This window comes from Manis pentadactyla, chromosome 11 (genome assembly GCF_030020395.1).
Source record: "Manis pentadactyla isolate mManPen7 chromosome 11, mManPen7.hap1, whole genome shotgun sequence".
In the NCBI taxonomy this organism is placed as follows: domain Eukaryota; kingdom Metazoa; phylum Chordata; class Mammalia; order Pholidota; family Manidae; genus Manis; species Manis pentadactyla.
Window position 1 is genome coordinate 26,333,092 of NC_080029.1, and position 17,608 is coordinate 26,350,699.

General features: G+C 39.2%; 1 protein-coding gene across 18 annotated transcripts in view; it reads right to left on the reverse strand.

Moving 5' to 3' along the window:
- The window catches only part of TTLL5 (tubulin tyrosine ligase like 5), a 277,550-nt gene that overhangs the window by 58,948 nt on the left and 200,994 nt on the right, over positions 1–17,608 (reverse strand). For all 18 annotated transcript variants that reach the window (XR_008992440.1, XM_036913100.2, XM_036913097.2 and 15 more), the window contains one exon: positions 13,522–13,717. Coding sequence is in view for 17 of the 18 variants with exons in the window: in XM_036913100.2 (XP_036768995.2) it covers positions 13,522–13,717 (196 nt within the window). In the remaining variant the exon portion in view is untranslated. The remainder of the gene's footprint in view (positions 1–13,521; positions 13,718–17,608) is intronic.

The following is a 17,608-nucleotide window of genomic DNA, read 5'->3' on the forward strand; positions in this document are numbered from 1 at the left end:
TAATAAACATTTACTCTATGAATGGAAAAACAAAACTCACATACCAACTCACCATTTTTTTTTTTTTTTTAGCAACAACTAAATTCCTCTACAAGAAATAGGTAAGTTTGTGTTGACACGGATATATAGTCTTGTAATAGGACCAATTCTCTGTCCTTTGAATAATGCCTGGTGTGTTATTTGTGTTCAATTCATTCTCAGCCTCAAAATATAAGCAAGTGCTCTGGAGATCCCAAACAAAACAAAATTCATCTTCCTAAATGCAGATTTTGTGGCAGGAACTTAGACATTGATGTTCCATGGTAATAAGATCAATCTTTATCTCAAACAAAATAAATTAAATTAAAAGAATTTATTGTTTAGGACACTGTAACTTGCCTGGTTATTAACACTTCTCCCTGTCTTCCTAATACAACTACACTGATTTTGTTGGGGTAATATGTAATTTGGGAGAGCCTACCTTTAGATTTCTGATTATATGGGGGAAATAAAATCTCTAACTTGTTAAAGCAATGGGGGAGGGGGATTCTGTTACATGCAGCCAAATGGAATCCTAAATGCGTTGAGCTATAATTCTCAATCTACCAGTAAAGCTCGTTTAAGCCTCCACATATCATAAATGCATTACATCTCAAAAGAGCAGACACTCTTTCCAAATACAGTAAAAAGCTTCCAGATTCTCATTTGTTGTTTGGTTATCATACTCTAATGGGTAATGGGTATCACACCCAATGGGTAATAAAATGATTACAGTTCTATACCATTCAAAATCCCAGAGTCAGTAATGCACATAGGTGCTTCACCAAAGTCAAGGCTAGGAGGAATGAGATTAAAGCAATCATAACTGATAAAAAGAAACCCAGGAAAATACTCAGGCAATGTAAAAGCAGACATATAATGGATTTGTTTAGACTATTGGCAGAAATCAACTCCCCTGGGCCCCCACAGCCTGTACTGGCCTCAGTTCTACAACTCTACCACTGATAGAGTATGTGAACTCTTTTTGTCCTGATATTCATTCATAAATGGACAGAAGAATTACATAGGTTCTCTCTATATCACTTCTGAGAAATGTGAGGTTTGGATATACAATATTATAGTGCTTAGCTCTGGTGGGTTACCAACTCAGGGATGGCAGCTGCACCCCCATCAGTCAATGTCCTGGGAATGTGGGAGCTCGGTAAGCACTAGCCTCCAGCCAAGACCTGGTCAACAAATACAAGACTTTTGCTTCTTTATTGGGTGTGGGAAACAGCCATACTTCAGCACAGAGGCTCAGAGAAAACCACAGTTGAGGGTTGGTTTGGCCCCAGGCCAGTGACTGGGAAGGCCCTCCTTCTCCCACAACAGAAGGGTACTCGTGGGTGGGAAGGAGGAATTCCTGATATATAGAACACAGACTTCAACTTGGAAGGTTACAGGGAAGCAAGATCTGGGCTCTCTCACTAGAAGAATAATAGCGCTCAGAGATTACATTTGGGGAGGTATTTTTTTTTTAATTCCTTCCAGAAAAATACTCCTTTCAGTCTTTACTCAGGCTTCTTGGTGATGGAGCAGAGCTGGATGGACCTTTATAGTGAAATAACTCCAAATTCATGTTTTGAAAATTAAGGGAGATAAAGTATGCAAATGTTAATCTCTATTTCAGTGGGTTAATGTCTCTGTGCACCCCTTTCGCTCTGAACAAACATTTCTAGGCATTATTCTCCCTCTATGAGATTGTGTCCTAATCTGGATAAAGTTCCCATTGCATGGTACACAGAGCCACTTCTACTAAGTCTTCCTCTGGCAACTCTAACACTAGGATAGTGTATCTTTGTGAATGTGTAAAGACACTAATCACTCCCTTTATTACAACCAGGCTGAGAGCTGTTCAATGCAAAAAAACATTACACACTTTGTGCAACCATATGATGCTGTAAAAAGCTGGGGGGCCAAGGTGAGGGTGAGGGTGGCTGTTTGTGTTTTTGGCAAAAGCAAGCTTCCAAAGGCCTTTGTCTCACACTGTACTGAGTTCTTGGCTATCTTCCATTCACAATGTTTGTCAGCAGGAACAAAACTGGAGGCTGAGCAAGAGCAACAGAGTGCAACTGCTGGTACTACAACAAGGCCCTGGGCAGTGCTGTGGCCCCGGCAGGGATGGAGCAGAAACCTAGAAGATGCTACTATTCATGTAGACAGAGCAGTAACACAAATACCTGAGACAGGATGTTGAGCTGCCAGAGATATTGCAAGTCCTCGGGTTTATCCTTTCATTTCTAAAACCAGTTAAGAAGCTCCTCCTTCTGGAGCAACTAGGAAAGAAGGCTCTTACTAGTTCAAATGGCCTGCACTTGAGGATGAGAATACAGGTGCTCACCTGGATGGAACAACTTAGAAGAAACTATTATTCACCAACCAATGAAACCCCTATGCTTCAGGCAGTCTCTAAATCAACTGGACTGGCTAACAACTGAGAAACAATGATGGTTATTAAAACAGATACTCCAATATACTCATGATCCTCAGATTCCTTCCTTTAACAAAACCCAAGATACCAGCAGTAGTCTCTGAGTTGCCTTTTCAATAGTATTGAGACACCTGAGGTGATCTTGGGCTGGGTGTGTGTTACAACCACAGAAGTCCAGCTATGAGTCAGCGAGCTAAAGCCAGAGCTGCAGCCCAAGAAACTGGCTCTAAGACATCACACAGATGACCCCCCTCACTAGCAGGTGCACCCTCCATTCTAGCAAAAGAACCAATGAGCCATACATTGGTAGAGGCAGCTATTTATTCTGATGACAAATTTAGACTCATATGGCTGTGGACTCTGCTACACTTTCTATTTCTTTCTTCCTGAATGTCCAGTAATAGCTGAACACTGATCACATGTGCTCACAAAAGGTTGGCAGACTGAGGTTTTTCTTGTCTGTTTTGGAAACACCTGAATTTCTTTCATACATGTTCATTAGAAAAAGGAAAACAGTTTTAAAAGCCATTTCAAATTCTATTCTCAGAGATAGACTCTGGTAACATTTAGAGTTTTTAAGTGTATATGCACACTTATTGTCTATGCATATACATGTATATCTGTGGGCTTACAAAAAGGGGACCGTATGATATATGATGTTTTGGAGAACTGTTTTCTCATTCAAGTACCTATCTTGAGCATACTTTCATATGTATAGGGGTTGATCGAGATCAGTTTTAAATGGTTGCATATTTTCTACTATGGTTTATCATAATTTACTTAGCTAACTAGTAGCAGAATACTATAAACTGACATGGTACATCTGTATTTATAATTATGGGAATATGTTCATAACAGATCTTTAAGTGAGGAAAAAGTAGGCCCCCCCAAATTTTGTACTTCCATTTTGAACCCCTCTCACACATTCAGGTTATCACCAGTTCGTTTTGCTATTTAAGAAGTGTTCTGGTAAACATCATGTTATTTATATCTTTTCACATATGCCAGATGATTTCCTTAAAATAATTTCCTTGAAGTAGAATAACTAGATCAGAAGGCTGCTGCTTCTTGTTTTAAATCTTTTTAACACGTATTCTCAATTTGCCTTCTGTAAATGTTATACCAATTACATTTCCATCAGTATGTTTGAGAGGATTATTTCCCTATCTTTCCTTGATTATTGTGAGGAAATAGCATGTGTCCCATGAAAAGCTGCTCATAATTTGATGTTAATGTTTCTTTCCTTTTTTATAAGGTACTTATGCCTTTGGATAAACATGCTAACAATCTACACAGATACTATTTTTTTAAACATTTTATCATGGTAGTAATCATTCTACTCTTTCTTCTTATGGTTCTTTAATAGCAACTGTGAATAAATTAATTTGCATAGGATTTTCTATTTCCCAAACAAGCAAATATTAGTAAAAAGCAAATGTAGCCAATTAATACTTTATGAGCCTTGAAGCTATACTAAAACACCTTCTTTAATATCATTTTAACCAATTCCTGCTCCTGGCATGGGGGGTTTAACTAAAATTCCCCACTTCAATTATAATGCTACGTGTGTGTGTGTGTGTGTGTGTGTGTGTGTGAAGCAATCTAAATGCTGAATGGATAAAGAAAATATATACACATACAATGGAATATTATTCAGTCTTAAAAAAGAAAGAAATCTTGTCATATGCTGTAACATAGATGAACCTTCAGGGCATTATGCTAAGCGAAATAAGCAGTCACAAGAAGACAATACTGCATGAGTCCACTTCTCTGAGGCACCTAGAGTAATCAGGCTCATAGAAACACAAAGTAGAAGGGTGTATGCCAGGGGTGAAAGGAGGGGGAAACAGGAGGTTGTTAAGTGGGTACAGAGTTTTAGTCCTGTAAGATGAAAGATCTCTAGCGATCTGTCACACAACAATGCACATATATATATATATATATATATATATATATATATATATATATATATATAGTTAACAATACTGTACTGTACACTTACAAAGCTTTGTGAGGGTAAATTTATGCTATGTGTTTCTACCACAGTGGGTCGGCATTGTTTTAAGTGGTTACATATTATTATCTCATTTAGTTCTCCCAACCCAATGTGAGGTGGGCCCTATCATCATCATCTCCATAAACAGAGGAAGAAACCAGGCACAAAGAGGTTCCATGATTTGTCCATGACGGCACAGCTACTAAGTAGTAAGCTGGGATCCACGCCCATAGAGAAGTCTGATTTCAAATCCCTACTATACTATGATGCCTTTCTTATTTATGCTATGCTGACACCCTTTTAAAGCAGATGCATTGAAGTCAAATCTCCCTTCCAGAGCAAATCTAAAGCAAACCTAGCAGTGTGTCCCATTTTCATCAGATGCATTTTTTTAAAAGACAGAGACTTCACTCACTTCACTTCAACAAGGAAAGGCTGAAAAAAGTTTTGTCTTAAAGCAAATCTTTGTTACTTATTTTAAAAGTTAATGTATGTATATAGATTATATAAAGGTAACCTCAAAAGATCAGCAATGACCCCAGATTAAGAGTATAGTTGGTTAAAAAAATAATTTATAGGCTCTCTTTAAATTATCTCTTTTATCTTTTATTTGCTGGTAGTTTTAGGGAACTATTTATATATCAAGGCCCTTGTTTTCCAAATAAAAAGTCTTTGTCTTACAGTTCTTTATGAGTAAAATGAAATAATTATATAAGGCAATCTCCAATTTATATATATCTAACTTGTCTCTGTCTTCAAATGCATAGTTTGTTTTACTTGGCTCAGAATATCACATGGCTGACCTACTGTGTATCTTGCACAGATCTTACTGTCATATATTTGTTAAGCTCTTTCTTGTGGCTGCATCCATTTCAGATGGATGGGGTCTTGATGCTTAAAGATAAGGTCTTTCATCACCTCACACAAAGTTACTGCTGTGAGTCCCTCATATGCATACGGACAAACAGAAACAAACCACAAGTCACAGAGTGAAGGGAGGGCATGCAACTGGTCACCAGGCAGCTGCAGCCAGACTACATTTTAAGGATATACAATACACAAGGTGGATCCAAGCAGCTGATAAGGGAAACTTTGCTCAGCATACCCACAATCAAGAGGAGTTCTGAATTTTGATTCATTACATCGACACTTTTATACTTGTGTGCACTGGTATATAGCAGCAGTAGCAATAAAACTGGAATACCTTATCTGATGATAAATGTGTAAAACAAGAATAAAATGACGAGTCACTTCTCTTGAGGGAGAGGGTAGTACAGTGGAAGAGTTTTGGAAGCCCTCCCACCCGGTTTGAATATTCTCTCTCCAATTAGCTAGCTGTGCAACCTTGTGTGAGTTACTCAAACTGTTCGAGCACCTGGTTTCTCAGCAGTGGAATGGAGGTAATACTACATCGAGCACACAGAAGGCACTCATTATATGTCCATGTCCCTGCCCCTCGCCTTCCTCCCCCTCAGATTCCAGAGGGACACTACTCTAGCAGCAGCTTAGAAAACAACCTGGTGGTAACCAGGGACTTTTATTCCTAGTAGTAATGAGTCAGCATAATGAACTGATTTGTATATTGTAATAAAGCATTAGACCCAGATTTGTATGGTATTTAAAAGGAACGCATAATATTTATTATTATTATTTTTTTAAGTATCGTTGATTTACAATCTTATGTTGGTTTCAAACATACAACACAGTAGTTCAACAGTTACCCATATTATTAAATCCTCACCCCCTCTAGTGCAGTTACTTTCTTTTAACATTGTAAGATATTACAGAATCACTGACCATATTCTCCATGCTGTACTACCATCCCCATGACCAACTTGTATTGTGATTGTGAATTACTGTGCCCTCTATCTCCTTCTCCTTCCCCCACCACCTGCCCCATCCCCACCCCCATGATAACCACCAATGTCTTCTCGGTGTCTGTTGGGTCTACTGTTATTTTGTTCCCTCTGTTTTGCTTTATTTTTATACTCCACAAATAAGTGAAATTGTATGGTATTTGTCTTTCTCCAACAAATATTTCACTGAGCATCATACCCTCTAGATTCATCCATGCTGTTGCAAATGGGAGGATTTCTTTTCTTTCTATGGCTGAATGATATTGCATTGTGCATGTGCACCATATCTTCTTTATCTATTCGTCTGTTGATGGACACTTAGGTTAAGGCCTGCATTACTATTAATCATGCAAGTTACACCTGTGGCATTCATATTTGTAGACACCTGTTATGCTTCCTTGTAGTCTTTTCAAGAATACCACCATAGAAATAAAATTAAATAGTATGACCAGTAACAATAACAGGGTTGAAAGGACAAAGTGATAATTGAAGAGATAATCACTATGTTATTTATAAAAACCAACACAAGTGTTCCAACTCTCCAAACTTATAGCACATATTTCAGGATATTGTATGACTCAGTAGTCCTTGACCCTATTACTAAATAACAAAAGCACAAGCGAGGGTAAATATGGCTTTCCTAAGAGTTTTAAGCCCAGGAACACCATTTTAAGACATTTCTTTAAGGTAAGTAGGATAATGTCTAGGCCTGAGTTTACATAAGTTTAGTAAAGTTTTCTTTTGCAACAGAACATATGAACAGTAGAAGACTTGTTAAGATTCCTGAGAATAATGTCTCACATAAGATTCTATAGATGCCAGTGAGTACCTGATTGTATGAACTACTATTTTAATTTTATTTCTATGATGGTATAGGAAACATAACAGGTGTCTATGAATGTGAATGTAATAATATGTATAGCTACAATTTATTGAGTGCTTTAATACATTGTCAGGGTGGTAGCATCTTAACATGAGAGCCAAGAGCTTGCATAATGGAGGCGGACACATCTGGGTTCAAAAACCAGCTCTTCCATTAATTACTTATGCAACCCTGACAAAGTCACAAATGTGATGCTCTGTTTTCTCATCTGGAAAATGGGGCTAATAAAAGAGGGCAGTAGTGAGGACTGAATATGATAATACCATTCAAACTCGTGGTTCAGTGCTTGTCACACAGTAATACCCTGACGAATATAATCCACATGATCCACAGATATATATTATCATCTCCATAAAGCAGACAAGCAAACTGAGGTCCAAAGGAGTTTGAATAACCTGTCCTAGGTTATGGGCTTGGCAGGACTAAGATTTAAACTGAGGATTATTTGGCTGTCCAGAGTGGCTACTTCCAAAACAGCTGAATATAGTTTTACGTGGGTTATGTCATGTATTTTCAGTGTGTTTTTTTATTCGGTAAGAAGGAAAGACTTTGGTTTGGCAAAATTGACTAAACCAAATAGCTCTAGGAAGATCAATAAGAAGAAGAGGGAGAGGAAGGAGAAACAGCAGCAAAAAGCTAAGTGTTACATGAGTTCTTGATAAAGGTCAGGGAAAAACAAAACAGAACAGACACCCCCCAAAACCAAAACAGAAGAGCAGTAGGTTATAACACACAAGTCAGCATGCTCCCGGACCTCTTCCCCCAGCGCAGCCTTCCTCCTGGACGCTCCGCTGGGAAGAGCGCCGTGCGGCTGTTTGCTGGCTCTCTGTGCCACGCTGAGGAGCTAGCGTGTTGTTGCTGGCTGCCTGGAGTAGCCCGGTGCCCGCTCAATTTCTCTCTCTCTCCCCTCCCCTCCCCCACAACACAAACACACAGCAGCTGAAGGCTTGGAGAAACAGTCTTCATTCCTGCAGGGGAGCAGAATTATTCTAGACACCGGCAGTGGGCTTTTAGGAGCAGAACAAGACTTGGCCAGGTTTATAGAGGAATCCTTTCCACACCTGTGAGGTGGCTCATGTACACATATATACACATATACCATTAGCAAAGCGCTCATTATGTATGGCATGCAAGATATTACTAGCATACCAAAAGACCCCTTGATGTGAATACTTCTGCCCCCAGCCCCCTGCCTGTTAGAGAAACGTGAATTGCTGTTGCCCCTTAATGAATCTAGGTTAGTCTGGGAAATTGGGCACGGTGAGAAGGGGAAAGGAAGAACAGCTGGAGTGGAAGAACGGCAGGAACTTAGGGTACACAGCTTCCTCCTGCCTTGAGTTACCTTACTCTGTTGAAAATTAAGTCTACTAAAAGTGGAAGGGCTTTGGAAAGAGAACAGAACCAGTGAAAAATTGAGATGTATTTAAAATCCCTCCATTTCCCCTCTGTTGCTAAAAGAAATTTCAGCAGTTCTGCCTTAGCCATGAAACTGTCCTTAATTTTTCTGCTTTTCGGGCTTTTTTTTTTTTCAGTCTGGATGAGGCAGAGAAGAGAGTGGGAGGGAAGGAGAGGGGGGTTGGGAGCAGAAGTTTAACAAAGGATCACTTTAACAGAAACTACTGAGTAATCGCTCTGTCCTGGGCCAAGAATAACATCAGCTCAATGTCGGCAATTAGAATCAGGTCAGCCGGGCCTCACGGCCTGGGCAGCCTTCTCACAGACCCCAGCACGGAGGGCTGCTCACGCTGATGTCACCAGCAGTCATGGTTGCCTAAGTCCCCCAACTCAGCCGAAAGAAAATGTCTTTATCCTTCAGGGGCAGGGCGCCAGTATGAGGAGGAAGTGGGAAGCAATGAAGGAAAGCAGAGAAAAGACACACACCGGGATATATCACCATATAAAAGGTTAACTTGACCATCTCTAGACTATGGAGATTCCTTAAGTCCCCCAACCATCCTGAAACTCACTTTAAAGGAGATAATATATGTAGAGTACTTGGAACAGGGCTTGGACCACAGTAAATGTTATTAAGTGTTAGCTATTATTATTAAAACAAAGAGGGAGGAATCTGTTCCATTACTTATCTCTTGTCCACCACAAAACCTGAATCCTGGGAGCAGTGATTGCTGAGCACAATGTACCCTGATAAGAAGAATGCACAAAGAGATTGTCAAGTTTGGAAAACTTATTTAGAAGGAGACTGTACTGGATGGAGTGAAAAAGATGAAAACAAAGTTCCCATAAAAGAAAATGAACCTCCTCCCCCCCCCATTCCTTGACCCAAGAAGGATAGGGATGTGCCTTCCGCCTTTACCCACGGCTTGGAGGCAGAGCTGGGAGTGTGATGGAAGTCTAGGTCCCTAATTTTTCCAAGGGGCAGGCATGGGGTGAGGAGTCAGTGTAACACAGAACGGGTTGAAAAAAGGCTAATGGAGCGCGCCCCGCTAAGACAGGCCCCTAAAAAAAAAAAATGACCCCCTGCAATTTTAATAGTCAACACTACGTTTTAACATATCCAGTCTCCCTTCCAAAGGACAGAAAACAAATAACAAAGAGGAGACATTTCCAGTCTCTTTCCATCTAGGTCAATGGTTCTCAAAGTGTGGTCCCCAGAAGAGAAGAGTTAGCATCACCTGGACACTTGTTAGGAATGGAAATGACTGAGTCCCGTTCCCAACCTATGGAATCAGAAATGGGGTGGGAGAAGCAATCGGTATTTTAACAAGCCCTCCAAGTGGTTCTGCTGCTCAAAGCCAGAGGTCTGCAAACCAGGGCTTGCAAACCAAATTCAGCTTGCCACCTGTTTCATAAATGACATTGCATTGGAAAACAGCCACATTCATTCATTTACATATTGTCATATTTTACCATGGCAGAGTTGAGTAGTTGTCCAGAGACTCTATAGCCTACAAAGCCTAAAATATTTGTGGTCCATCTGCAGAAAAAGTTTGCCAACCCCAGCTCTGACTTAGAATGATATGTTTTTTTAACTGCTGGTTTTATCCATCAGTGTATAAAAGCTCAAGTTTCGATTTTGTCTTACTTTGCCCTTTCAAATGGACTGGATCACACCTATTTCCTTTATCTCTGTTCCTCTTTCAGCGGCTCTGGGTGACATTCCTCTCCCATGCCAATGTTACAGGTCCAGTCTTTTGTAGGATGAACTCAGTGCATGTCAATTTCTAGACTTAATGAGTGCAAAGCTAGATAGACATGAAGATAAAAGGTTACTCTACATGAATGGTCAGAGAAGCCCATTTCCAAACTCTTACCCTGAACCAGTTTGCCTTCTTGAAGTTAATACCTTCAATAAGCTGGCTATCTAAGTGCAGAAAAGGATGGAGAACTTACTCTGCGTATAATGCAAGGCTGCATGACTGCTCCCAAAACATTAATTTTAGGAGATCACTATGAAAAGCACTGTCCTTATACAATGTAATGTAATATAATATATAAAATATAAGCTCCTTTTAATGTCCTGTTCCATAAACAGATATCTCCTGTGGAGGAATGTGAGGTAAATGAGATTTCAATTCTACCCACTGCTCTCAAACAGGCAAGAACCAAATTGTCAGTTATAGCAATGGCTACCTACACTTCAGAAAAATTAATCCAAAGTGTTAGGAGTTCATCAGAGAAACCACCTCTACCTAAAGGGTTAATCCAAGGGTAGAAATATAGGACATACTAAGAATGCAAACCATGCTTCAGTCAATAATTTGGTGATAATTATAATGGTCAAGTTTGGCACAGCCATAAGCTAAGGGTAGAAATAGCGGCTTACAATCTAGTAAGACCTTGCTCTTTCTGTGAACTGATTCTTAGTGTCTTTGGAAACAAACTGCTCTAAATTACTAAATATTCTTCATGTGAGAACATTTTAACATCTTATTTGCTATTTTACTATAGATTCTTCAACTAACAGAATTTAGTTTTTTTAGCTCTCCCCGAGTCCCAGAACTTCTTCCTTACTCATTTTTACCTAACTCAACTGTGGATTAGAAGAAGAGGGGGTAGAAATAAAATGATGTTATAAACATATATAAAATTATGATGAATGATTTTCTGTTCCCTCTCCAGGAGACACAAGATAACTCCCTTCTTGGGAGTTCTGATTCCTCCCCAAGACAGATACTCTGACAGATTCTAAAAAACATGTTTTCCATATACTTCATAGTTCAGTGAAACTAAACCGGTGTAATCCTTAGTGAAAAAATAAAAACCACACAAGAATAGCAGTTCTCTGAATTTTCAAAGGAATGTGAGTTGCTGGAAACTTATCAAAAGAATGAGAAGGACTCTGAAGCAGTTTCTAAAAGTGAAAACCAGCAATACTGTCTGTCCTTCCTTAAAACTTCAATGCCCTGCAATGGCTTCCCTTTTTTTTTTAAAAAAAAAATCATCCACCATTTCAAAGCATGAAACATTAAAAGGGCCCAGCTGTCTAGATTTGTTAAAGCCATTGATTATACTCACATACGGGAAATACAGTAGTCCCCCTTATCTGCGGGTTACATTCCAAGACCCCCAGTGGATGTCTGAAACTGCTGATAATACCGAACCCTGTATTTACCATTTTTTCTATACATACATACTTACCTATGATAAAGTTTAATTTGGAAATTCAGCACACTAAGAGATTAATAGTAATTAAATAGAACAATGTAATAAGTCATGTGTATGTGGTGTCTCTCTCTCAAAATACCTTATTGTACTGTACTCACCCTTCTTGTGATGCTGTGAGATGATAAAATGCCTAAGTGATGAGGTGAGTGAGGCAGACATTGTGATATGGCTGTAGGCTGCTGTTCACCTTTTGACAATAGGTCAGAGACCGCAGGAAAAAAACAGCGGAAAGCGAAACTGTGCATAAGGGGGGACTACTGTGAGACCACCCCAGTACCTCTACTCTCCAGCATCTGACTTGTTGGCATTCTCAAGTACTCTGAATGTTGGGGAACTAATGGGTCTGAAATGTTTTAAGAAATTTACACAGACTAAACCAAAATCTAAGACACACATTTATATCTGTAACTGTGAAAATGCAAACTAGCTTTAATGCCTACACTCTCCCAAAGACTGCTGACATGAGGAAATTTCTACATGACAGAGGGCAGTGTGGTGATCAAAATGGGATGCTACGTTCAGTGCTTTCCAGATAAGAGGTCTGGATTTTTCTGGCAGTAAAAACTACCTAAAGAACTCCTTTACAAATGCCTCCACTTACAATTTCTCACTTACAGTGAATAAATATAACATAGAGCACACTATCATAGGTAAAGATGATCAAGTGATGAGCAATATTGAAATAATAAAATATGTCAGAACCTGGGCAGTAGTTGAAAAGATAAGGTAGAGAGCATAATGATAACTTTTATTTAGAGGGCAAAAAAACTTTGGGAAATGCTACCTTAGCCTTTGAGTATTAATTTTGCACGAACTAATGCACACTATGTACTACATTTTTATAACAGCAAATGACAAGAGATCAAGCTGCTGTATTTTTTCACATAACCAAATATTAGAGAAGTTCATAGAATCAGTGCTGACTCAGCCCAATAGCACATATTTTATATAGCAACTGAGTTTAATGATAATCCTGAAATTATCAAAAAATATTTAGTACATTATGGCCTGACTTTTTCGTGAAGTCATCCTTTCTGTTATTGGTGCAGATTACTGATTTAGCTTCTTCATATATATACTCAAAAGAGTTTCTGTGATTTTTGTAGACTGTAAGCAGGGAATCAGTATTTCACAAGAGCATAAGTTCCCTAACAAAAGGATTTTTGTGTATATTATTATATTTTTGTGTACACTGTTTTGTGTACAAACTGTCAAACCTCAAGACCAACAACCTAACTTATGACCATTTTCTACCAGAAGAACTTGAAAGTTGTTTATTCCTTGAAAATCTTGATAGATCATGAAGGATTAATATGTGCTTATGTATACCAAGTCTTTGAAGATAAGGAAAAAGTACATTTAGAACAAATATTCCTTAAAATGTTAGCTTTTAGTTTCTGGAGATTAGTCCTTCTGGTAGGTTACTGAACTAAGATCATGCAACAGAAAGGGCAAATACTGTCATACAGATTTTTTGTGTGGAAAGGCATTCAAGTGAAAGAAATAATGTCAAAACTGGTTCAGCTTTAGAATTGTTCAAAACTAGCTTCAGAACACTGTTTCCCTGAAAGTAGATTTCCATGAACCATCCAAGCCATGGTGGCACTGGTAAACTTCTGGGAAATTGTTCCTACATTTCCTATGGGCCATAATTTTACCCCGCAAACAGAAGGAAGATATTAGCACATGGAAAAGCCTTATCTTGAATTACCTGGTGCCGGGCTCGACTCTGGTCCAGAAGCTGCCGGGAATGAAGTTTTTGTTGTTCAAGGTGCTGCAGGGCAAAATGAAGTTGGTAACTGCCGGCTGGGGGGTGATACTTGCGCTGGGGGGCCACCCCTGCAGCCTTGCTGTACGCGTCGTTCTCTACCTCTCCCTCCCAGAAAAAGCCACCTGTATGGAGGCTCCTGAAGAGAAAAGAAAGCGTATTTCTGAGAGTGGTCATGTGAAGGACCCAAAGGAAAGAAGAGCAGTATCTCAGGTACTTCTCCTTTTTAGAACTAAACACAATTTGGAATTACAAATCTATTTGTGTGATAAATTATCTGACTTGCCCACTTAAACTGGAACTTCCATGAAGACACGCTCTCCACTCTCTTTGTAGTGCTCATCATAAGGCCTGGCACATGGCAGTGTACAATAAATATCTGTTGAATATTAAAAGATTAAAACAGCAATATCATTCCCCTGTGATTACCACTTTCCAGAGGAGCCCAGAGAGCTTCAAATGCAGAAGGGTAGGTTATGTTTACGGTAGGAACAGAGGTACAATCAATCTCACATCAACTTCAAAAGTATTGGGGTAAATTATACAGAATTCTTGATATTTTTTTAACCACCCATTAGTGAACTATCTAAATCTTTCAAAGAAGTGTTTACATTTGAGTTTATGTTCCCAAAACAGGACAACGTAACTGGTCTGAGAAGGTATTTTTTTATTATTCTAAATTTACCTCAACAGTGTCTCCAGCCAAGCTGACATTTAGCCTGTACACCTGAGGAAGGAGAAGGGCTAGTGGGCTTTTAGACTGTTTAGTACCTATGCCATGCTATTTGTCAAACACTTTTACTATCTTCCTTGCCCAAATTCTACAATTTTAGATTCTGGTGAACACATGTATGTTCACCCAAGTTGAAGTCTTCACAACTATAGGCTTATACATTTCTCCTTCCAGTTCATTTCTACCAGGTAGAAAAGTCCCCCTTATACCAGTTCACACCCATCATGATGGCTATTATTAAAAACAAAACAAAACAAAACAAACAGAAAATGACAAGTGCTGGCAAGCATGTGGAGAAATTGCAGTGCTTGTGCATTGCTGGGTGGGAATGTAAACTGGTGTAGCTACTGTGGAAAACACTCTGGCAGTTCCTGGCTAAACACAGAAATACCGTTAATCCAGCAATTTCACTCCTAGGTCTAGATCCAAGATAACTGAAAGCAGGGACTCAGATACTTGTACACCAATGTTCACAGCAGCATTATTCACTATAGCCAAGGAAACATCATGCTAAGGACATTTCACTTGTGATGAGTGAAGTCAGTCAGTCACAAAAGACAAATATAGTATGATTTCACTTGTATAAGGTACCTAGAAGAATCAAAGTCATAGAGACTGAAAGTAGAGTGGTGGTTTTCTAGATCTGGGGATAGAGGAGAATGTGGAGTTAGTGTTTAATGGGTGTATTGTTCTTGTTCAGGATGATTATGAAACAGCTGTGGGAAAGGATGGTGGTGACAGTTGCACAACATTGTAAATGTACTATATGCCATTGAATTGCATGTTTAAAAATGGTAAATTTTAGGCTATATGTATTTTGCCACAATTATTTTTGAAAAAGGTCCCCACTTGTGTTTAGGATAGTCTTATTTGGCAGCCTTTTTATCTCCTTAACTCTTTTGGTTATTCTCTGAACCTTCATTAAATACCCTGTATTTTATTTTCCTTTTTGAAGTATAGGGACCAGAAAATTGTACACAGAAGAAACATGAAGAACCTCACAGTGAAAAACCTTACCCCAAGCCCTGCCTGGTTAATGGGGCTTAGAAAAAAGAAACAGTGCCTAATTTAAGAGAAATGTTCATAGGGCTTTAAATCATTGTGCTATTCTTTCCTTTGTACATTTCCTCTGGCATTATTGGTCATTTCAATGGCAGAGATGCAGCAACCCTGGGGTGAAGCTATGCAGACCTTCCTGAGTCCTGACCTGCAGGCCACTTGGTTATTTATAGCTTGGATCTAATGACCCTAACAGAGCCCTGGGGGAGGGAGCAAAGTGGAATGTCTGCCGAGTCCAGAGGTCCATGTGCCTCGCTTGCCTGTGATCTCCCTCATAGCTTGGTCATTTCAGGTCTCTGCTTTGGTTTCTCTGCCTCTCTCAAAGAGATTTCCAAATACCTAGTTAAGAGAAAGTCTGTGTAATGTATTCTGGTGTCCATGGATGAAAGGTTTTCTACTCACATAATCTCACCTCTGTTATGTCACATCCCTTGCTCATCTCCTCCTACAGTTTGGCTTCCACAGTTCAGTTACACAATTACACACTTTCATCTTATCTTCCTGGAGGACAGTACTGCAAAGCTCAGGGCTTATTTATTAATTCTTTTGAGTATGACATTTAATCTTCCATGAGCCCTCTTAAAATACCTCAATGTGCATGCTGTTGTACAACTAAAAAGTATGATCTTTCCCAAGCGGTTTCCTGAGGTATGGAGAAATATGGTGACCAATGATCAAATATAAGTTACATGAATAACATGTAAATATTATTCACAAAGTAAAGTGTCGAGTGGAAGTTAAATAGCAGTTATAGGGCTAGGAAAGGAGGGGCCAGAGGAACCTGTAATCTCTCTTCTCATTAGTGAGGGAAGAGAAAAGCTTACTGAAGATAACATGTAAGAAACAACTGAATCGCTAGGGGAACAGAGTGAACTCTGAATAGAAGGAGGGGCACTGGAGAAGGGTATCCAGTTGTATAAATTAAGAGAAGGTTCAAGGCAGGAGTGGGCCAATCCAATGAACAAATGAACACGAGGGAAAAGACAGATGAAAGAGCCAGGCTGAATAACCTGGAGAGTGCCAGACAAATGAGGGCAGAGATTTGAATCTAGAATGAAACCCTTCTTTATGATAACTGCACCAGAAGTAAGAAAGTTAATCAGTTGTGATCCTATTTCCACTTCTTTCAAGTTACAGAAGTTTCTAGCCACACGTAGTAATCTAGACTCAGGGATTAGATACTAAAAGATTTTTGTAACTATGTAGCTTCTATCAGAATTCATCTCACTGGCCAGCTAGATTGGTTTTATTTTCTAAAATCTGCTTTAATAACAAATATCCCTAGGAGGTATTTACTTTAATGCCTTCTTGTATATCAGAAATCAGAATCTGTTACTAGGTCCTCTTATTTGGACATGACCAGGGACAGATTCTCTGGTGTGTATACATGAAGCGGGGTCTGCGGGTGTAAGGGTAGGACGGTAGGAAAGATCAAATCAGGCATTTTGGATAAGAGGAGGCTTATTCATCCAGCTGCATGAAGTGAACAGACTGCAGTATCATAAACTTACATGGAAAGCTGTTTTTAATCTCATCAGTAACACAAGCCTAGTCTCCAAATCACAAAAGGAAGTTTCTCAAGCAAGGAGAGGCTTTTAGCAGAGACAGGAATTTTTACAGTGCAACACTGGGTGGGGTGGGAGTGCTCAGCTGTGTAAGGCAAGTGGTAAGTGCCATGAGAAACCTGCTTGCTTTCAATTATAGTGGGTGTTACTCAGGCCATGGTATTTCACAATTGGAGCACAAGCACTTGGGGTTTGTAATATGCAAATGCTACAATGGCTGAGACAGAGGAGGCTAGGTACACTCTCCCTTGGGCCTTGCCTGAGATTATAATCAACATATTCCTTTCTATGGCATTTAATAGTTTCTATTTCCACCTAAAATTCCATCCCATTTGCTTGAACCTCAATTCATTCCAGTTTACTTGTAGTACATTTTTTTTTTTTTTTTTTTTTTTTTTTTTTAGGAGAGCAAGGTACAGGCTTTTATTTAGAGATATAGTGAAAAGACAGAACTCCCGGCTCACGCCAGGAGGGGACAAGAGAGTCCCTGTAGTACATTTTTTACCATAATTGTTTTACCACAATTTTGAGATTCAATTATTCTAAAATGTAGTTCTTACATTATTCTTTGCTTTAACACTAAAATATCGCACATATTCCCTGTAAATAACTAATAGTTTTATATTATTTCTGGAACAGAGTATATAGAGCCAAGAGCTGTGGGAATGCTCAG